General features: G+C 32.8%; 3 protein-coding genes and 1 pseudogene across 3 annotated transcripts; 2 read left to right on the top strand and 2 right to left on the bottom strand.

Moving 5' to 3' along the window:
* Positions 1 to 368: 368 nt before the first annotated feature.
* On the bottom strand, positions 369 to 1,128 carry LOC107926733 (protein SENESCENCE-ASSOCIATED GENE 21, mitochondrial). The gene is made up of 2 exons (XM_016857685.2): positions 814 to 1,128; positions 369 to 713 (listed from the first exon to the last, which is right to left on the bottom strand). Exons 1-2 carry the CDS (start codon positions 885 to 887, stop codon positions 485 to 487), a joined length of 303 nt encoding a protein of 100 aa, XP_016713174.1. The 5' UTR covers positions 888 to 1,128; the 3' UTR covers positions 369 to 484.
* A 1,792-nt stretch (positions 1,129 to 2,920) lies between these two features.
* On the bottom strand, positions 2,921 to 3,800 carry LOC107926816 (protein SENESCENCE-ASSOCIATED GENE 21, mitochondrial). The gene is made up of 2 exons (XM_016857779.2): positions 3,418 to 3,800; positions 2,921 to 3,326 (listed from the first exon to the last, which is right to left on the bottom strand). The coding sequence occupies exons 1-2, from the start codon at positions 3,489 to 3,491 to the stop codon at positions 3,098 to 3,100; spliced, it is 303 nt and encodes a 100-aa protein (XP_016713268.1). The 5' UTR covers positions 3,492 to 3,800; the 3' UTR covers positions 2,921 to 3,097.
* A 6,671-nt stretch (positions 3,801 to 10,471) lies between these two features.
* On the top strand, positions 10,472 to 13,151 carry LOC107926893 (U1 small nuclear ribonucleoprotein A). Its single transcript, XM_016857870.2, has 5 exons — positions 10,472 to 10,814; positions 10,903 to 11,075; positions 11,426 to 11,519; positions 12,073 to 12,164; positions 12,667 to 13,151. The coding sequence occupies exons 1-5, from the start codon at positions 10,730 to 10,732 to the stop codon at positions 12,952 to 12,954; spliced, it is 732 nt and encodes a 243-aa protein (XP_016713359.1). The 5' UTR covers positions 10,472 to 10,729; the 3' UTR covers positions 12,955 to 13,151.
* Positions 13,152 to 15,626: 2,475 nt separating this feature from the next.
* Positions 15,627 to 21,682, top strand: LOC107926980 (gamma-tubulin complex component 4-like; annotated as a pseudogene).
* Positions 21,683 to 22,235: the final 553 nt, after the last annotated feature.

Genomic DNA, 22,235 nt, shown 5'->3' with positions numbered 1-22,235 from the left:
TTGTTAATATTTTTAATTTTAATGATATCGAAACATTTAAAATACATCTATAGACAAATGAATGGAGTATACTCTTATAAAAATAAAATTAAAAATTAAAGCATATTAAACTATATATAAAAGTAAAATGAGAGTGAGAATAAATGGTAAAAAATAAGAATAATTAATGAGAATTTATATATTTATCTATTCTTTTTTTCCCTTTTGTAGTATAGAATGCTTTGATATTTCCACTTTATCAAACTTATTAAATATGATGAATATTTAATATTTCATATTTTTTACTTTATTATTAATTAATATAATATTCTTAGATATTACTAATAAAGTAATAATATTTAGACATATGGATTAGCAAGTCAACAAAATTGATTAAAAATGTTAAGTACTATTATTTATTATTAATATTACATCATCAAATCTTAAAATCTATTTCGTCGACCAAAAGAAAAGAGGAGCAAGCAACCAGGTCACCCTTGTTTATTTAGTGCTTCTTCAAGAGCATGGATCTGAGCTCGGCCACGTCGATCTCATTGGGACAGTTCTCGGGTCTGTAGCATCCGGTAACAGGGTCGGGAACCCACGAAACCTTCTCTTTAGCTCCGCGAGACATCTCTTCCCCTGTTTTCTTGGCCACCGTAGCAGCGCTCCTTCCCGCTCCTCCTCTTATTCCACTCGACACAATTCCTTGTGATGCCGCCGCATATCCTCGTCTAAACAAAAATAAACATCATCAAATCTTTATTCGTTTGTCACTTCATTATATATACACGTAAAAAAAAAACAGAGCCATGGAAAGAAATAAAAAAGAACCTGGAGATAACGTTAGAGATTCCATCGACAACAAAAGTAGAGAAAAGCTTAGCGTTGGAGAGAGAGCGAGCCATTTCTCTTATCTTAATATTGATTTGTTCAATTCAAATTCAAACTCTGGATTGATAAAAACTTGAGCGCTGCTGTAGGAAAGCTTTTTTTATTTTTTTTATTGTTGAAGAGCAAATAAACTTTCTACAGGAGCGAAGAAGAAGAAGAAGAAGAAGAAGAAACTCTCGCTATCTCTCTAGAAAATGTTATGAAGAGGGGTTCTAACAGTGGCTCTGGTTGGGGTTTATATAGCCAAGAAAAAGTAAGAGGGAGACGCGTGAGAAGGCGCGAGGAAACAAAAACGAAAACAAAGACGCCGTCAACACGCAAGTAATGGTCCTCCTTTTTGCTGCCACCTGGCAATTCATTTTAATTCTATTTTGGCTTTACAATGATTGAGGGTTCATTTGGGTCAAATTTTATGGCGTGGGGATTTGCGGACATTTTCTTGAATCAAATGATATCATCCATTTGAGAAATTACCTTTGCCCATGCTGAAAGAACCAATGGGGATGCAACAGATAAATTGATATTTTACAACTTGTGCTGCATCATTCCCACTTGAAACAATTTGCAGCTGTCCAGTCATGAATCTCTCTTTGATCTCACTACCTACAGCTCTGTTGCCATTAGATGTGTATCGCTGGTAGGAAATTGTGAAATTTCTGGTTACTGATGTGGACCTTTTTTTGACTTTATATGGGTGATGATTCATGTTTGCCAAACTGAAAAGCACTTAGATTCTTTGAACAAATAAATGAGAAAACACGGCAGTTCAGATTCATTCTCAATTTAAGGACCTTTCAACTCCAAACCAAATTGAGTTCCTCAAAATCCCATACAAATCCAATTTACATCATTATTCTAAGAATAGTCATGCATCGGTTAGCACGTTATGTTTTGATCAGAAAAAGCTTAGATTAATATTATTAATGCTTAGATGGAGGCCAAAATTACAATTTCCCATTTACTTAAATAGTTGAGAGGGGTTACTAACTAATTAAATTTTCTTATTTGACACTCCATCCTAAATATTGTATAATCCGAAAATAACTATAATATATTTATTCTTATTTTATCCCGTTTTATTTCAATTTAAATTTTTACTAATCCTGTTGATCATAAGTTTGGTCTTCATCCACTTTCCCAAAAGAAACCCTCCATTTCAAACAAAATCTTCTTGAAATCCATCGGTCATTTGGACGTCCTATATTATTTATTTTCCCTAAATTATTGGCTAGTGCAACGCCACAAATAACTGGGGTTGCTTCGAGACATGACACCTTCTCAATGTCTTGGGAGTCGGACAGTTTCAGTGAATTCACCGCCTCTTTGCTTCCATCACTCTATTTTAAAAGCCTTTGAAGGCCCACCCAATATATAAAAGAATTTCAAGACACTTATAAAGCATCATCAATCAATCTCAACCACTAGATTTATGTAAGTTAATAATTAAACGGATCGTTTAAGAATTTTGTTCTTATTTTTTAATTATTTAACCGTTTAAAGTGTCATACTGTAATTAGCTAATTAGTATAATAAGCAGCCAGCCAAATTGCAACCTAATGTTGGGTTTAATGTTTCTTCACGCTTTGTGTTAACATGACAACCTCTGCTTTTGTTTATTGTATTAAAGTAAAATCTTCAAGTATTATTGATTTATTTGGACAAAATCAACCATTAATTAATTGGATTAGCAGCATTCTTTCCCACAAACGAATCTAAAACAGGATTTCATGTAAAAAGAGAAACCCTACTTTATAACAATTACATTCCACCGTCTTTCTTTTTAAGTAGTGTTTAAATATTCATTGAATCGCGAATTTTATACATTTTTTATTTTTATTTTTACTTTTTAATCATGGGTTACTTCCCATAATTTACTCATGCTCTACAAACGGATCACCTCGGCAAGTTGTGAAGCAAATTACGCTTTCATACTTTCAAACAATTGTCTTTCACTTTCTCTTCTAATATGTGTCCTTACTAATCAATGTTTCCATATAATCACGTTTAAACATAGCAACACCACAAATAATTATTAAGAAAATGCAAGTAAAAACAAGCATTTGATTAAGATCAATTGAAACTCCTAGTACAAATTCCTTGATTCGCATATGAGAAATCAAGCATTAAGTATTACACAAAGGACGGAGGAGCAAGCAAGCAGGTTAGCTTTGTTGAGCTAAAAATATAGAGACTAGTTTGTTTGTTTGTTTGTTTGTTTTTTTTTTTACTGCTTCTTCAAGAGGGTGGCTCTGAGCTCCGCCACGTCGATCTCGTTGGCACAGTTCTCGGGTCTGTAGCATCCGGTAACCGGGTCGGGAACCCATGAAACCTTCTCTTTAGCTCCACCAGACATCTCTTCCCCTGTTTTCTTGACTACAGCAGCAGCGCTCCTTCCTGCTCCTCCTCTTATTCCACTCGACACAATTCCTTGTGACGCCGCCGCATATCCTCGTCTAAACAATAAAACGATATATCATTAGACTTGAAGAAAGAAAAAAAAAACAGAGAAATGGAGATGAAAAGAAAAATAGAACTAATGGGTACCTGGAGATAACGTTAGAGATTCCATCGACAACGAAAGTAGAGAAAAGCTTAGCGTTTGCGAAAGAGAGAGCCATTTCTGTTTTCTCCTTTTTCTTTAAATTGAAATTTTGGATTGGTAAAAACTTGAACGCTACTGCAGAAAAAGCTTTTATTCTTTAGTAAAGAAAATAAACCTTCCGCAGCAGCTAATAAGAAACTCTCTCTTTCTCTCTAGAAAATGCTATGAAGATGGGTTCTAAGAGCGACTCTGCTTGAGTTTATATAGACGAGAAAAAGTGCCAGAGAGACCCTTGTGATGGCCGCGAGAAAACATAAACGAAGACGCCGTCCACAAGCCAACAATGGTCCTCTCTTTTCGTTAATACAAGTGCAAATACAAATATAAATGGATATTTTAGTAAACGTAACATTAAATAGTCAGTTTCAATGGTCATATAATAGAATTAAATTAGAATCATATATGATCGTCGGATGGTCAAAGATATTCATCGACTCAGGTGTGGTCTAAGTTCGAGTCGCGTTAATCGCGTTTGTTGTTCGAACTTTACATTATTATTGTAATTCATTAAAAAAAAACTTAAATGGCACGAATAAATTTAATTATTACTGTACAAAGAAACTTATATGATTTAATGCTATGTTTGGTAAAAGGTTCTGATTGTTTTTTTACACAAGTCTAAAACTACTCATAACTTCTCTCCAACTCATAAATAAAAGGATAATATATTTTAGCACACTTGAATCCACATCGATAACAATACCCATATCAATCTAATTAAAATTCAATTGGCTACCTCAATTATCTTCGACAAAAAAAAAATATTTTTGTTTATTTTTTAAGAAAATATTTTATAATAGAATTTTTATTCATCATTCTATTTTTAAATTTAAATTAATTATTATATATATCTAATTATCGTAATTATATTAAATAATAAATTTTTTTTGTATTATTATACTAATAATTAGAGGAGGGCGGAAATGTTTTGTAGTTACAATAATGGAGAAGTACGAGATTAGTTAGCCCTTCATTGACCCATATTTAGCCAAGGGTCAAAATTTATAGCGTGGAGGGGTTCATGATGCGACGGTTGAGCGTATGATATTTGAGTGCGGCGGACTTTTCTTCGATCAATATCAAAGCATGTGATGGGGGGGGGGGTTCAACGAGGAACATTCGACGTGGGTGCGATAGTCTTCTCTTGGTAGACGGATTTGTAGCCGTTGATAAGGGTTCTGTGATCAAATCAGAAATGTCCACGTTTAGAATAACCATAGTTGGAAAGAGGCGGCGGAGAGCATAAATTTCTTCTTGTTCTCGAAGTAATGTAACTGACCATCCACCCTCTCCAAGGGTCAATTCGCCAATCCGCTCCTTGGTCTTCAATGTTCCGATTCTCTACTGTTTTACCAAGTCTTATATTTTGTTATCTACCTAAAATAATAATGATGAGACCTAACTTCCATTGTTTATTAATGGTCTCCTAATCATCTTCATTCAACCTTACCTCCCACCCTATCAATTTCATAGTTAAGAGCTAAGGCCACCTGTGAGACTAAAACTCTCTTCCCTCTCAACCTCACCTGCTTATAATTTCGTGAGAATTACATGTTGCTTATACATCAAATTTATTTCTTATTTTAATATGAAGAAAGGATGTTGGTAAATCCACTAAATTCTCTAGAGTAAAAAATTAACATATAAACACAAAACATAAGAAAGATCGATAACACCTCTTTATAAAACATTTTTACTCTCAATTATCTTCTTCTTCTCTTTTCAAACTTTTATATTTAACTTAAATTCTGATACAACCACTTACAATTCTAAAATGAACTATCACAAATTCTTCTAACCTCACCTTTGTATCAACAAACCTTTAAACAATTTTTTAAAATTTTAATATTTAATTTAGTAAAGTAATATTATAGATTTAATGTTAGGATCGTCCCGATTAAGCAACGAACAAGCAAAAATAGTAGAAGAAATTGAGAAGATGAACACACAAATTTAACGTGGAAAAACCCCTCAAAAGAGGATAAAAAACCACGGGCAAAGATAAATTTACTATAATGGCAAAAGAATGAAGAGTACAAAAGATGGAGATAAAAACTAAACCCCGAAAACCCGAAAACAAAGAACCCTCAAACGTAAACACAAAATTCTCTGAATGTGTTATGAGTTCTAATCTAATGGGTGTCTCTTAATTCTAAGATTGTAAAGGAGCCTATTTATAGGCTAAATTAGTAAGTCAAATAAACTATACTAATAAATGCTAAATATATTATACTAATAAATACTAAATCTTCTAGAAAGAAAATATATTTTTGTTTAACTTGACTTGCAAACAATCTCTTAGAATTTGGGTCACATAATTCTAACATTTAACTTTGTCAGTGGTATTCTAAAATAATAATTAAGAAAAAAATAGTAGCGACTAGCATCCGCCTTAAGATAATGGTCACAGGCTGGAGTGTTTAGCTTTGGGCATACAAATATAGGGTGATGTTGAAAGAATCATATCTGCTTTCTCCCTTTCCAATCAATTTCCCGTGATGCCTCTCCTCTTTAGCTCTCTGCCTCTGTATTTCTCAATTTGTTGTTTTTAAATTGCAAGTGGTTACCTGCTCATCATTTATCTACTTTTTTTTTCCTCTTTCTCTATTTTCAGGATTTTTTTTCTAAATTAAGGTGCTAAATTAAAAAAAAAAGAAAAGAAAAGAAAGAGTTCTTCGAAATACTAAATAGCTTCTAATTAATGTTTCAAATCACAAAAAGGGGTAAGATTTTAAGTTTATTAATTTAAATAAAATATTCGGAGCAGCGGCGCTCGGTATAATAAATTAAAACGCAACATGTTAGGCTATGCATGAATATATGGCTTGGTGTCCCAACTCCCAAGCACAAACCTCACTTTTTTTTATATAAAATAGATAGAGTTCGATTTTTATGTTGATTAAATTATTAATAAATTTATATTTTGATCAATTATCTTTAAAAAATTATAAATAATTTATTAAATTATTTAAATTTTTTTATTTAAATTAGTAGACTATTAAGTTTTTTTTAAAGTTTTGTTAGCAAGTTTCAATTGGTAATTTGACATTCAGTATAGTGAATCAATACTCATCAATAAGTAGAATAACATATCTTGAATCTAAGTTAGTTTGACGTTTAGTGTTGAAGATTAGAAAAAAAACTGTTTGAATTTTAGTTCGTATATTCGTGATGTTTAAAATTATTTCATGAAAAAATTGAACCGCAAATGAAAAGAGTAAGAAGAGCTTTCGATTGGTACAAATAGTATGAATAGAAAAAACCATACAACATCTATTTTAACAGTCTAATAATTTGAATTAAAACTTTTAAATAATTCAATGATTTTTTCTAATTTTTTAAAATTAGTGACTAAAACGTAAATTTACTAATAATTTAATAATTTTAAATGTAATTTATCTAAAAAATTATTACTGAATATAATAATTGACTCGAAAAGTTAGAAATCTTGGCATACATTTTCTAGAATCATATATGGTGCCATTATATGCTATGGGTATGCCAAAATGTGTACAAGGCAATATGCAACATTTAAAAGAAAATAATAGTCAACTTATGTACTTTTCCTATCTTCTTCAAAATGTCAACATAAGTGCCCAAAGACTAATGAAACGAATAAAAGTATTTTAAATTATGAAAGTTGTTAGAGTAGTTTTTTGTTGTGCCTCAATTAAAGGAGGTAATCGGATATTTATATATATGGTTATTATTTATGAAATTGACGTTTTTAGTAGATTTTATGTATGTACGACGTGTATTGTTTTAGGCTGCCTATTGGACTTCGTGGCCCTCATATGTTAACTCTTTGAGTATATGTGAGCTGAGACAGCAAGCTCCCTTTACGAGCACCCCGTGACATGTACGAGTTGAGACTATGAGTTCTCCTTGCGAACTTTCGAGTTGTGAGTGAGCGACCTAAACCTTATCTGATTTTCAAATTAGTGATATAATTACATAGTCAAAGTTAAATTAAATTTAAAAACAAAGGGTATGATGTTGTTGGTGAGGGAAATTAGTTTCCTATGAACAAATGGCTAAAAAGCTACATAAACCATTAAAAAGGGGGCTCCTTTTGTCAAATAGGGTACTTTGCTTTGGCCCCCAAAAATTGTTGGGTAACGTAATCTTGTGATAACATTTTTTGTTTTATTTAAGGCCAATGAAACAGTGAGACCTCGTGTTGTTCGCAAGAGACGGGGTCGGCACTTAGTTGGGTTGGCTTTGAATTGAGTTTTATATACTTTTCTATTACACTCGTCAGCATAATATCTATCTAAATGATTGTGATTGTGATTACAGTTGTATTAAATAATAATTGACTTGTAAATTTATTCAAAAGATTTTTATATAAATTATATATTTGGAATATAAATATGTGTTTAAAAATATTTTATAATAGATAATAAAAAATATAATTTAGAATTAATTAATAATAACATATGAAATATATACATTATTAAAATTTTACAAATTAGATTAAATTGTGAGTAAAATAAAATTGAAATGCAAAAACACATCAAATTAATAATACTAAATGAATATAATTGTTTATCATTAATTTCTCATCAATCCTGAGCTAGCGTCATATTCATTTGTGACATTAACTCAATTAACGACATTATTCATATACAAAAATTTAAAACACATATCTACTTATTAAGGGTTTAGTACCAATAAAAGTTCATTTATGAAATTATTTAAGGAAATGGGCCGTTTCTAAAAGTAATAACGAGTATGGGCCAAAAACCCAAAAATGCGCTAACATAGACTCGTTTTCAGGGGATAATCCAGAAAAACGCTTCCACGCCAACGCTTTTTTCCTTGTGTTAGGCAAAAGCACTTTAACGTTGACGTGTTTTTAGCCCTGTTTCCCCCCAACGACCACCTACAACGACTTTTTAAAAATCAGACCATTGGGCCTCCAACGGTCAGGAAAAGAAAGTATAAACCCACAACTCATTTTTCGCACCAAATTCTATTATTCTTCCAATTTTCTCTCTAAATTTCTCAAAAAAGCTCTCAAAGCTTTTAAATTTTTAATTTTTGTCTGAATTGTTATTATTTTTATAATTTCTAAGAAATTTGATCGTGTTAGCAATGACCTAGTAATTAATTCGTCTCGATGATAAACATATCTCCGCTGACCAAATGAAAATGGTAAGGGTTAATTTTGTTTTTCAACCCCACTATTAGATTTTCCAGGAATCCCGGGATATTTTTTCAGAACCATCTTCTCAAAAATATTTTTTCAGAATCATAAGTACAAAAAAAGCGTCCAGCTGGAAGCTTTTTCTATACTATTACTAACCATTCATCCTACTTAAAGCATTTTTTCAAAAATAAAAACAAAATCCATCTTATTAAAATAATTTTTTCAAAACACATCACATCAAATTTATTTTTTCAGAACCCATCTTGTCAAAATTATTTTTTCTAGAACAATACTTAGCAATTAAAAAAGTTAAACCCTAAAACCCTAAACAATTAAAAACCTAATACTTTAATTTAAAAATTCCTAAACCCTAATCAAACTCAAGAACCTTAAACTTAGGCCCTAATTAGCAAATAACCCACTGAGGATTACATGGCCAAAAGCGCGTCCACGTCAAAGCGCTTGTGCTTGACACAAGGAAAAAAGCGCTGATGTGGAAGCGTTTTTCTGGGTTATCTCCTAAAAATGCGTCCATGTCAACGTATTTTTGTAGTTTTCGATCCATACCCGTTATTATTTTTAAAAATGGCCCATTTCTGTAAATAATTTAGGAAATAAGCCTTTATTGGTACTAAACACACTTATTAAAGTTTCAAATAAAAATTAAAAATTATCTCAGTTCAAATGGTAAATGAAAAAGTTTTATATGTATAGTGTCCATAGTTCAAATATCATTATGGATAATTTTTTATTGATTTATATAAAAAGACAAAAATACTCTCACAATCATATAATTTACTTTGGAAATAAGATAATTTTTTTAAATAATTCTCTAACTAAATTAAATTTTATTAATGAATAACACCAACTCAATAAAAAAAAATCATAGTGTTGCCAGCTACTCCACTTTGCCTTACCCAAATTTAATCCATTTTTATCAAAATCTCAAAACACTTGAATAGAGATTGCAATTGAATGACGTATTGATAATTGTCTTATCCACTTTAGTCCACTATTCTTACATGAATATCCAAATTTATCTTTATTTTTATTGATATCCACTACCTCTATAATCCTTTTACCATATTTAATTTTGTTTTGTAGTATTAATATATCAAATTAATTATTTTTCACATTGTTATATCATATTATAAGTTAAGCATGATCCAATATTTATTAGACCAAGGCATTCAACTTATTTAGCAGCTAATCAGAGAACACTTGACCTAACAACCACCTATCAATATTTGGTAATCTTGCCTAGAAGTATCCCCAACAATCAAGATTTTAGGGCCAACAAACTTACATATATAAACACGAGTTTGATTACGAAACTTCTCACCTTTTATCTTATTTCTAAATTTATATTTTATTGATATCAAATAGAATAATTACTTGTTAAAACATCAAAGTTAATTAGTTACTAATTTGAAAAAAAATATTACTTTACATTAATTACATATAATAAAATTATATTATACGTGACATTTATTTAAAATATTTTAATTATCATTTGAAAATTTTTCATCGTGATATTTGAATCAATAAATTAATGCATTTTAATTATACCCAAAAACGTTATTTTTAACGAATCATTGCAAATAATAGCATACTTTTTTTAAAAAATAATTAAATATTAGAATAAAAAATCATTTAGCTTGAAAGGAAAAAATAAAGCTTTTGATTTGATAATGAATTGATGTAAAATCTATGAAATTACTCAAAAAATTGACTTTCCAGACTTATTCCTACAGAGATTTGTGGATCCTAATTTGGGATGAGACTTGGACATGCTTATTATGTTGGTATCTTAATCTTAGAGATTAGTAGATGATTCTCGTATCTATCATTTTAATGGTTACTGTCAAAGCGAACCCTGCCCAAATACCCAAAGAGCATGGCCATTGGCCCTAATCGAGGAAAAGTGATCCATCTCAGCCCAATCTTATCTCAACCTTTCCGGATCTTCCCTGTCAACTCTTCTGCAACCGATTAGGGCAGTTTGACCCTAAAAAAAAAAAACCCAAGTTAAACCTCCGTTTTGCTCGTCTCACTCATTCATTGCTGCTTGATTGTGGTTAGAGCTTGAGCCAGGGGGAAACATGGCGGAGATTAGTCAGGATGAAGAAATTCCTCCCAATATGACATTATACATTAACAATCTCAACGAGAAGATCAAAATCGACCGTACTTATTTCAATTCTTTATTCAAATTAAAATGGATTTACATTGATTTTTTCTTCTTACTTTTTTTTTCCTTGAATGATGTTTGCAGAGTTGAAGAAATCGTTGCACGCTGTCTTTTCACAATTTGGGAAGATATTGGATGTGTTAGCATTTAAAACTCTGAAACATAAAGGTCAAGCTTGGGTTATTTTCGAGGATGTTACCTCCGCTACCAATGCTCTTGGGCGAATGCAGGGCTTTCCTTTTTACGACAAGGAAATGGTATACGCAGTATTTTTTTTTTCGAATTTTTTCTACCTCTGCATATTCGACAATTTTGTTTCTTCTGGGTTTTCAATTGATTTCTTTGTTCAGATTCTTCTTTTATATTTGACTATATTGGTTTGTTAGCCTTTTGTTGTTAGTGGAAAATGCATCAAATGACTGGGTTTCTTTTACTATGTCGAAAGTAAAAAAAAAATAAAAAATCAGAAGTATATGAAGTATTTATGGACACCAAAGTGGATTTTCTTTGTATTCCGGTGATTCATGTTAACTGTGTTCTCTGCTTCCATAAAGCATTAAAACCTTTGCTACTGTGAATAATGTATGTAACGTGCAATTATTTGCAGAGAATACAATATGCAAAGACTAAATCTGACATAATAGCAAAAGCAGATGGCTCTTTTGTCCCCCGAGAGAAGCGAAAGAGGCATGACGAAAAGGGTACTTTCCACTTTTTCTTTCACCTTTGGTTAGAAACGCTAACAATTGAGCAAGTAATATCGGTGTTGTTGCATGCCATTGTCTATGTATGTGCATGCAATTAGTATTGCTACAAATGTTGTTAATAATAGATTCTTTACTTCTACTTGGATTTATAGCCTTGAGTTTTTTAGACCTGCCTTCTAATTTTGCATGGCTTACTATTGAGATGTTGCTGATCAATTTGACATGCCCATTTAGATGCATTATAAATTGCCTTAATGTCAAAATAAATCTCCCTCCTTCAGCTCCTTCCTCTTCTGACTTTTATTTTCTTTTGCCCCACCAATTAAGTCATTAGTTTTGCCGGCATTGTTACCTTTGGTGCACATTAAGGTGTTGATGGGGAAGTAAAACTCAGCACTGAAATGTACTGTTTTTTCAGATTAAGCCTGTTTATAACCCCTATTTCTTTAACTTGTTGATAGCTCTGATCTGTGACATACAGTTTTAACTTTTTGTGTAGTGCTCTTTCTTTCACTTCTGTAGAGATTTGTATCTTGTCTAAATGTAGGAGGGAAAAAACGGAAAGAACAACTTGATCCTAATCAAGCTGCAGCAGGTTTGAATCCATCTTATGCGGGTGCTTACGGTGCAACACCTCCTGTAAGTTATATGAAATATAGTACCTTAGTATGTGATTTAAAATGTTTTTGCTCAATCTATGCTATCCAGTTGAAATTAAACTTGCTTAGTATTGCAACCATATCCTTGATATGTACTGCTCGGAAGGTTATATGTTTTAGCCTTTGCAACATTTATAACTTCAGAGCTGCTGAAATTCAGTTGTTGCAAACTTCCTGCTGGTCGAAAGGGTTGGAGAGAGTTGTTTTTATATGATCTACATGGTACTTTATTTTATGCTTTATGGTGTTGAAGTTGCATATTTGTTTGCTTTCATGGATATTGAATGCTAATTGAACCTGGCCATTCAGTATTATGAGACTCGTGGTGGCCAACTTGGATGTTTGAGATTGGATACTACAGAATTTTAATTGAATGAAAAATGGTCCTTTACTTGATGGCTTTCCTTGAACAATAATATTATTACATAATTCTCCTGAAGAAGTAGGTTGAACATTTATATGTTCCTCACCATTTGCTGCAGCTATCACAAATACCCTACCTGGGTGCTAGACCTATAGTTCCAGAAGCACCTGCACCACCAAATAACATTCTATTTGTTCAGAATCTTCCTCATGATGCAACCGCGATGATGCTGCAAATGCTCTTCAACCAGTACCCTGGTTTGAAGGACGTTCGAATGGTGGAAGCAAAACCAGGTATTGCCTTTGTGGAGTATGAAAACGAGATGCAATCAACGGTTGCAATGCAGGCACTACAAGGTTTCAAGATACAGCAAAACCAGATGCTGATTACTTATGCAAAGAAGTAGATTGAAAGACCAAAAGAGTTCTTTCCCGTTCCTACCCACACGGCAACTAGACCTTGTGTATGGGTGGTAGATTAGCTGAAATCAAATCTAATAGCTGTTTTGTGATATATTCTTTTTTAACTAGATCTTCAGAGCTGTGTTGTAGATTATAGTTCAAATGTTTATTGATGCTTATCTATTTATGATCTGTTAGTTCATCTTCAAAGATATGGTAGGTTTTTGGGTTGCTTCACTCTGGGATCCAGTGGTTAACCAGATATCCCCCCTTAGTGAAATTTGGACCCAAATGCGAACCCACGGTGCAATTGGGCCAACAAGGTGCCCAACCAACCGGAGTTCCAGTAAAATCTAAATGGGGTTTCTTTATCATAAGGTTTTGTGGGGGCTGAAGCTGGTGAGGTGATGTCTACTTTATATAATAGGGAAGCATAGCATTATCAACCTAGCGAGCCCCCCTTCTCTGTCTATGAAAGAAAGCAGTCTTTTCTCTTACTATTATCTATTTCATTAATATATGAAGAATTAATTGCATCCTCAAATTATAAATTTTGATTTTTAAAATTTAAAATATTTAAATTACATCTCCAAACTATTGAAGCTATATGTTTTTTGGTTTTTCAATGTGTCCACGGGAATGAGTCCAATGATTATTTTTTTATGTTCCTTAGGTTTATTAATAAAGTCTTTCCATTACTAAAATTGTTAATTTAATTGTTAAATGAGATGTTAAAATTTATGTGGCATAATTTAAAATGAAAATATTAAAGAAAACTTAGCATTGTAACAATGAATGTTGTCAATATCTTAGTTTTGAAGTTTTTGAATCTTTTATAAAAAATTTATTGTTCACTCTTTTTTTTTTGATTTTATTTTATTTTTGGTTTTAACTTTTAAAATGTTTTACTTTTCTTTAGAATTTTTATTTTAAATTATGTCACATAAAAATTGACATGTTATTTAATTGTTTTAATAATAAGACCTTATTGATATGACACACATAGTTTAAGAATCAACCAATTTTAAATGAAGGTTATAATTTGAAAATGTTTAGTTCAATTAACACTTAAACTATTTTTTTATATTCATGTAAAAAAGTGTCTATATTTATATGTTAATAAAAAAATCTTTATATATAAAAAAAAGTTAAAAAAATTAGGTTAACATATGCCATAAGCTTGTGTAACTGTTAAGTTCTTGAGGTTAAATTCAAGTAAATTATAATGTTATTTTTTTAATTACATGGCTACCAACTAACTAATTTTTTATATTTTAAAATGTTATACTAAAAAATTTAACAAAAAAAAAGTTAATAATGTTAATAGTTATACTTGATTTTTAGAATTAAAAGTACAGACTAAACTTTTAGAAATCAAAGTACATGGATTAAATTTCAAATTTTCCAAAAGTATAATTATCAATGGCAGAGTTTGACCAAAAATTACATAGTTAGGGCATCGAATATTAGTCACCCGAATCAAATTTCACCGTACTCAAAGGCTTGGACGTTTGCATCCAACACGGCAGCACGCAAAGCCTACGTGCTCTCCTGCATTGTTCCCTTGTGCTTTTCGCACCCAGAGGTTCTTCATCAAGGATAAAATCAACATTTGAAAGAAAAAATAAAAGGAAGGGGGTTGGTAAATGGTAATACCCCTAGGCCCAGAAAAAGAGGTGGATACGTGGTGGCGGGACGAGATTCTTGGTGGCAAAGCCAAAGGCTAGCAATGTTAGGGTAGTACTAGTATGGGTGGGAATGGGGATGGATAGGTGTTAGAGTACCTGTGCCTTGGATCCTGCAAAGTGATTGGGACTGGTAGTGGAGGAATGGCTAGCTTTATTTAAATAAGGTCGACAACACCCGCTTGATCTTCGCTACATACACATCTTTGCTTTGAAATTTCTTTGCTTTGCGTACGATTCCACCATGATTGCATGGCATATGGCATGGCTTTTTTCCCTTTCTTTTCTGACTACCTACATCTAGGTTTTGTTTTAATTTCCTCCACTACTCCCCCAACCAACACTCTTCAATTTCTCACTTTCACTCAATATTGCTATCACCTTATCTTCCCCAACCCATTGCCATTGCCATCATTTTCTCTCTCTGTTGCACTTATAAATGCTTCATAGTTTCCTCATTCATCTCATATTCATTGAAAACATTTTAGTAGATGAGTAGCTCCTTGTTGGAGAAGTAGGGCACGTGCAAAAGTGTAGTTTCTCCTTATCTTTCACTTTGCACGTGTTCCCCTTCTCCACCATGGGTTTCTCGTCCTTACTTCTTTTGTAATTTCGCTCGTTCACTTATAATAAGTTGTGGAATAACATCATTATTCTCTATTTCTTAGTATCACTTTGTTGATAAAAAAAATATATTTTAAAAAATATATTAATTGATTATAGTTTTATTTATGCATGATAGTAATTGATTATGATAGTAATTATTAGAATTATAACTTTTGAAGAAAATTAAATGCCTAAAAATATTGTTTAGTCTAGTTGCAACCCCAAAGATGAAGTCAATTTTTTTGTTAGAATTAAATTATATATGTTTTATAATAGTAAAAATGTAATAGCTATTAATAATATAAGGATTAACTCATATTTTATGAGTAAAATTAGTTATTTAAAATTTTATAAATTATAAAAGAATTAAATGGAAAATTTTCCATTTGGCCCCGCCTTCGCCACTGGTTGCAACAGTGAGGTGAACCGCGGCCGTTAAACTGTCCCCTGGCTTTCGTCCCGCGCTTTTTGGAGGCTAACTTATATAATTCGGCAAAGTGTAACAGTCATGGATTCTCATTGATTGTTTTCCCATTTTTTGCGAAAACGACTAAAGAGAAGGCGAAGATGCTGCACGAAATTTTATTAGCACTAGTTGGCTGTACCGGAGATCTCATAATCGGCGAGCGAAAACACCATAAATCTCTCGGCATTCCCTTATATCCCGATGCCCCCATCTCTGATCAATGCTGCTTCAAGCTTGCTTCCGATATCTCCTTTATTGACCGCAGCGAAAGGTGAAACCTTCCGTTTTCAATGTCTTAAATACTGAAACCTTTTTTTTAATACGACTGCTATTGTTTCAGGGATCTTATCGAGAGGTTAATTGCGTTAGGGTTCTACTATAGAGAGCTCGATCACTTTACAGCGAAATCCCGAAATTTAAGCTGGATAAGGTCCGGTGATGTTTCACCTTCGAATAGAGCGTCCGAGTTGTCGAATCATAAAACCGAGGAGCCAAGCATTTATCGCAGAGCCTTTGCTAATGGTCTGGTAGAGGTTCTCTCTGTTTATAGTTCTGTTGTTCTTCAAATCGAGGAGAAATTGTTGTCGGAGACCATGCCTATTTTAGCAATTGCCATTCAGGGCCTCAACAAGGTTCTTTCACTGGCATCCTTTATCTTCTCTTTGTCCTTTTCTCAGTTTACAAGCTTTTTTTTTTATTGGTCGCAGTTACTTTGTTTTTTTTCTGCCTTTATACGAGCTTGTTCTAGAGATTGAGCGTGATGATTTACGTGGGGGAAAGCTTCTTAACCTTTTACACAAACGCTTCCACTGTGGGGTGCCTGAATTACAGGCTTGCATTCAAAGGTATTCACTTTTCTTTTGTTTGATTGCTTCTTCTTTTTTATTTAGAAAAAGTTGGCCAATAATTAGTCTCCATTTTTTATATGAAAATGTCAATACTATCCTTTTTGTAATTTTATGCGTCTCTAGTGAAAATTTTTTAGGGTAATTAGAAGGTAGATTTATTACATTCTTCAATATACCGAGACAATTAATGGAGGCTGAAGCAATGAATATGGTCCACATTTTTTATGCTTACTTTTTCAGTGTTAATGAAAATGCATGTGAACGACTGGGAAATGTTTACGCTTGGTTTACAAGGGAGCTGGCTTGAAATGCGGTTATAGTATATTGATTGTTTAAAATATGTTAGGCTCCTTATAATCAACTTGCTAAACTAATTTCCTTAACCATAGGCTTCTTTGGAATGGTCATCAAGTGTTGTATAACCAACTTGCGTCATGGATGGTTTATGGTACTCTTCAAGACCATCATGGAGAATTTTTCATTAGAAGGTAAGACCAAAAGAGTTCCTTCGTCCCTTCATGGTTTAAAAAATATATATTTTTCTTTTTAGATATTACAAAAATTTGATGATTGTGTATGGTTCTTAAACGTCCTTTTTTAAAGTTAAAATGTCTTCTAATTCTTTAATCCTATGATCTTGCATAGACTTTCTCTTTGGTTTGTGTATCTTTACACTTTTGAAACTGGTTTGATAAACATAATGCTTTCAGGCAGGAAGCTCAAAATATGGAGCATGGCTCATCTATCCCGGATACATCTGAAAAGTTGGCACGCTTGTCAGCTGATGATACATCTTCAATGGATTGGCACTTGGGTTTTCATATATTCCTGGTATTTTGGAGTTGTCTCTTGCATTGTCTTTATTCTTTTTTGGGTCACATTTTTGCAAACTTTTCTTCCTTGTTTTAGCTAAATTGATTTTCTTTTATTCAGCTAAAATGAATTTTAAACTAGTTGGAAGGGGGAAAAATAATCCGAGGGTTTGTGGTCAATTAACAAACTTGCATCACTTATGTATCTGGAGTTAGAAAGTTGGAGAAGGCCATTTTCTTTATTAGAGAAACATGAATAATTGCAGAATGAGATCTGAAAGCCTGATACAACCCCATTTGAGCTTTTATTTATTGTTGGTAGGAGACTTTGCTCACTTTATTTGGATTTATTGCTGAAGGTGTTAGTTTCCGTAGATGAATAGGATGCCACTGGTTTTTTCCATAAGCAATTTATTAGGAAATAAGGATTTGCGGTTTGGTTTTCTTGTTAGCTTAAATATGCATGTCAGAAAACCAGTGACCTATTTTTTGTTGCTGCAAACCCATGGCTTAAATGGAAGGAAGCCTGGAAATCAATCTCTAGATAAAAGAATTTGATAGAGGCTTCTTTTGAAATCTTATTTTTGTTGCTGTTTTAAGCTATTTGTTCACTTAATGTTGTTCCGTAGGATATGCTCCCCGAGTATATCCATATGCATGCTGCAGAGTCTTTTCTTTTTGCTGGTAAAGCCATCAGGATTCTCCGGAATCCAAGCCCTGGCTTCAAGTTTCAAGATGCTCTAGTAAGCAGCAGACAGGAAAAGGCTCTCAAAATGTTCATGAATCTGCTGCGCATCATCCCTTCCACAAGAAGCCTATCAGTGGAAGATTAACTGGAGAAGAATTGCTTCCGCAATCTGAGGCTGATAAGATTGAAACTATGCTTCAAGATCTAAAGGTTTTCTTCCTCAATTACGTAGTATCCTATCTACTTTAGTGCCTTTAAATGGTAGAAAGCCATTTATCAGTTGTGGGTCGATTATATGTAGGAATCATTGGACTTTCACAAGAGATCATTTGAATGCTCAGTTGACTCCATCTGGGCTATTGCAGCTAGTCATCTTTGACAGGTGATATATGTCAATTTTCTTAAATGATATACTTGAAGCCTGTTTTTACTGAATTGCTTCCTACAGCTGGTGGTTGTACGTGCTGACTTGAATGGCCACCTGAAGGCTCTAAAAGACTATTTTCTTTTGGCGAAAGGAGACTTTTTCCAGGTAAATAATGTACTGTATCAACGGCCTTTGCCAGAAAACAAAAGGGGGCAGGGAGGAAGGAGAGGAAACTGGAAAACTTCCTTTAGTTTCTCTATTCTAGTATTTTTCACCTTTTCAACAAGATAAAATGATTTTATTTCTTTGCAATATATAACATGCATTTTATTCATTTTTGTTATCATTTTAGTGTTTTCTTGAGGAGAGCCAACAGTTAATGCGCTTACCACCTCATCAGTCAACTGCTGAAATTGATATTATGGTTCCATTTCAGATGGTATGAGATACTAATAACTTGTTTGAAACCAATATAGACATAATAATAAATACAATTATACTTTTTGTTTGTATGAATTCCTTGGCTTGCATTTCAGGCAGCCATAAAGACTATTAGTCAGGAAGACAAATACTTTTCTGGAGTATCTTTGCGGTAAAGAATCTGCTTGTTTTGCCGCCAGTTAGTGCCATTTCTAGAAATTGCAAGACATATGTTCCTAATTGTATTTTCCATCAAACAGGATGCCTTCATTTGGAATCACAGTGAAATCCTCCCAAGTAGATTTGTCCAAGACAAAAACAAATGCCGATGGAAGTTCAGAGACATCACTTGATGGTTGGGATGGTATTGCACTTGAATATTCTGTTGATTGGCCCTTACAGCTGTTCTTTACGAAAGAAGTTCTCTCCAAGTAAGATTCATCTGCTTCACAGATGCCTTGTGTCTGTCTGATTACTAAATTTCCTTAACGTAGGAAGCAGTCTTTTGAAATAAGAACTTATAAACATATAATTAATTGATGGGCTAAACTTGTATGGTTGAAAAAGCTACATATATTTGTTTATCCTAATTGTACACCAGGTACCGGACAATTTTCCAATACTTGCTAAGGCTCAAACGAACACAATTGGAATTGGAGAAATCATGGGCATCTGTTATGCACGAGGGTCACGCAGATTTTGCCAGACACCATAATGATCGAATGAACCACTCAACCTCTCAGCCACGACGGCAACATTTTAGACCAATGTGGCATGTTAGAGAGCACATGGCATTTTTAATCAGAAATCTTCAATTCTATATCCAGGTCCTTGATTCTATAAAGTTCAAATCATGTGTCTGCAAAACTCTTCCTGAGATTTTCTTTCAAAGAAAGAAATGGCTTTTGTTTATGTGCTAGGCATAGTTAATGAATTGTCCATTTTTGGGCTTTGATATGTGATACATCCTTCCTTTTTTTACGGTTGTTTTATCTCTTTGACTATGAGCTCAGCTACAGTTATATAGGTCGTTGATATAGTTGATTCTTTGATGTTAGTTTGTGATGTGTCCTTATTGTATTGGCCAATATTTTGGTGCTAGTTTCTGACAAATTTCAAATTGAAGAGTTGGGAATATCATCTGATATAGTCTTTGATGATGTCTTCTGTGTTGTATCGTAGGTGGAGCCTTAACCTTCACTCTCACAAATCACTTTAAACACCAGTATCATGGATCCTAGTGGAAAAAAGTTCACTGAGTGATTACGTGGCACGGGAAATCAATTATCACCACTTTGGAAAGAGTCTATATAGTTAGACCAGACAAAATTTGATCCTTTTGAGTGTTGTAAAAATGCTCGTGAATGAGATTTAGAGTTAAATACCTAATATTTAATATCAGTTTGGTTGTTCTCACTTGTTCAATGCAGATGTCTTCTTTTCTAATAATTTCACAACTCCTTAATAACAGAGAGTTTATCTTTTCTGTTTTAGGTAGATGTGATAGAATCTCAGTGGGATTTTTTGCAATCTCATATTCAAAATTCTAATGACTTCACTGAACTTGTGACCTTCCATCAAGAGTAAGTGGTATGAGTTCGTTATACTGGATTCCTTTTGCATATAAATTTTATCTGCTAAATTACATAGAATGACAAACAAACTAAATATCGAATCATTATTGCTAGTTACTATAGGTGAATTTCATAGAAATCTTGTCAAAGAATATTTTTGGCCCTTTAGGTCACCATAAAATGTTTCAGAGAAACCATTCCTTATTATCGCATAGATTTATTCTTGGTCTTCTTTTAATTCCCTTGGTTTGTTTTGTTGTACATTGATGATTTGCTGAAGGCTTAAATGTTCTTACATCATTACAGGTATTTATCAGCCTTAATTTCTCAATCTTTCTTGGACATTGGCTTTGTGTCAAGGTTATTAGGCAGCATCATGACGCTTTGCCTTCAGTTTTGCTGGACTATTGAGAACCAAGAAAGTAGTCAAAATACATGTGAACTAGAACGGATAACAGAGGTATCCAAACCTGGCAGTGTTTATTTTCATTTTGTAGGTAGCATTAGCAACACAAGAAAAAACATTATGAATGATTGAATATGATGGCGTGTGCCTTTAAAATTTAAACTTTAAGTCTGCAGATGACGGTTCACTATCGGAATGTAAGCTTTAGTTGGTCTCTGACAATTTTGCCTTGCATTTCAAGACTATACCTAGTATTGGTCAAATCTCCCTTTGGAAGACTATGTGAAGTGTAAAGAAGCAATTCGGTTGGTTTGCTGCCTGTTACTGATAACGGGGCCAGACCTCCATCTCTGTATACTGGAAAAGTTGTTTTACTCCTAATTTTCAGCGTTCAAATTTACTTCTATTCTCATAAGAATTCATGTAACTAGTTCATTGCAAGACATTGTTGTAACTTTTGGTTTTTCAGGAATTTAATAAGAAATCCAACTCCTTGTATACCATACTGCACAGTAGCAGGCTTGCTGGGAGTCAGCGAGCTCCGTTTCTAAGGCGTTTCCTTTTGCGTTTGAATTTTAATTCCTCTTTGAGGTAATTTCTGTGTTTGAGATGTTCAGAGTTTTAGCTCCTAGGCTAACACGTATTGTTACATTCTGCACAATCTTTTTGTATAAGCAGGCAACTGCAAGAAGGGTGTTGAATGTTGTTAGACCACGCCCATCGCAATAGCATTTGATCAGATGTTCATGTGGAAGGAGTTTAATGGTTCATGATTTCTACAGTACTTTGATCACTACTTGAATAGATTAATTATGTTACTCTACATTATCCTATGACTAAGCTAACTCCGTCTGCTTTCTACTGCCTTTTCCTCTTATGATTTCTTTTAGGGCATAACTAATTTATCAAATTAACATCATCAAGATTTAATAAATATAAATATATAAGGGTTAGTATGCTTTTCTAATAATTTAATTTATTATGGGTTAATATTTGATACACTGCTCTTTTTTATCCCACAAACAATCTTAAAAATTATCATGTCTCTCTTTTTAAAATATTTATTTATTTTAATATTTTACTAAATTTATATAAGATATTTGGAGTCTAAAAACTCCACTAGGATCTTCCTTTTTATTATATCCTAGAAAATACTTTTTATCACTCCAACCTTAAACTCTACTAACAATCTATCAAATATTTTTGTAATATATAAACTACAATTTATATTTACTTGATTAGCTAATACGCACTGTTTTCATATTTATGTTTACAGAATTGATATATATTTAACCTCTAATATTTTCCCCCTTAGTATACTTCACATTGAATCATTTTATTTTAAATTAAGGTAATGAATACTTATACCGCAGTACCGGTTTATTTTGATGCAATACTTTTGAAAATTATTAAA

Source organism: Gossypium hirsutum, chromosome A08 (assembly GCF_007990345.1).
Source record: "Gossypium hirsutum isolate 1008001.06 chromosome A08, Gossypium_hirsutum_v2.1, whole genome shotgun sequence".
In the NCBI taxonomy this organism is placed as follows: domain Eukaryota; kingdom Viridiplantae; phylum Streptophyta; class Magnoliopsida; order Malvales; family Malvaceae; genus Gossypium; species Gossypium hirsutum.
The sequence above is the reverse complement of the archived record's forward strand: the minus strand, read 5'-3'. Positions and strand labels throughout refer to the sequence as shown.

Excerpts from the sequence above, each read along its gene's own strand:
- LOC107926816 (XM_016857779.2), bottom strand. The coding sequence starts at position 3,491 with ATGGCTCTCTCTTTCGCAAACGCTAAGCTTTTCTCTACTTTCGTTGTC. Across the intron at positions 3,327-3,417 it reads ATCTCTAACGTTATCTCCAG|ACGAGGATATGCGGCGGCGT; the intron begins GTACCCATTAGT and ends TTTATTGTTTAG.
- LOC107926733 (XM_016857685.2), bottom strand. The coding sequence starts at position 887 with ATGGCTCGCTCTCTCTCCAACGCTAAGCTTTTCTCTACTTTTGTTGTC. Across the intron at positions 714-813 it reads ATCTCTAACGTTATCTCCAG|ACGAGGATATGCGGCGGCAT; the intron begins GTTCTTTTTTAT and ends ATTTTTGTTTAG.
- LOC107926893 (XM_016857870.2), top strand. The coding sequence starts at position 10,730 with ATGGCGGAGATTAGTCAGGATGAAGAAATTCCTCCCAATATGACATTA. Across the intron at positions 10,815-10,902 it reads CGAGAAGATCAAAATCGACC|AGTTGAAGAAATCGTTGCAC; the intron begins GTACTTATTTCA and ends TGATGTTTGCAG. Across the intron at positions 11,520-12,072 it reads AAAGAGGCATGACGAAAAGG|GAGGGAAAAAACGGAAAGAA; the intron begins GTACTTTCCACT and ends GTCTAAATGTAG.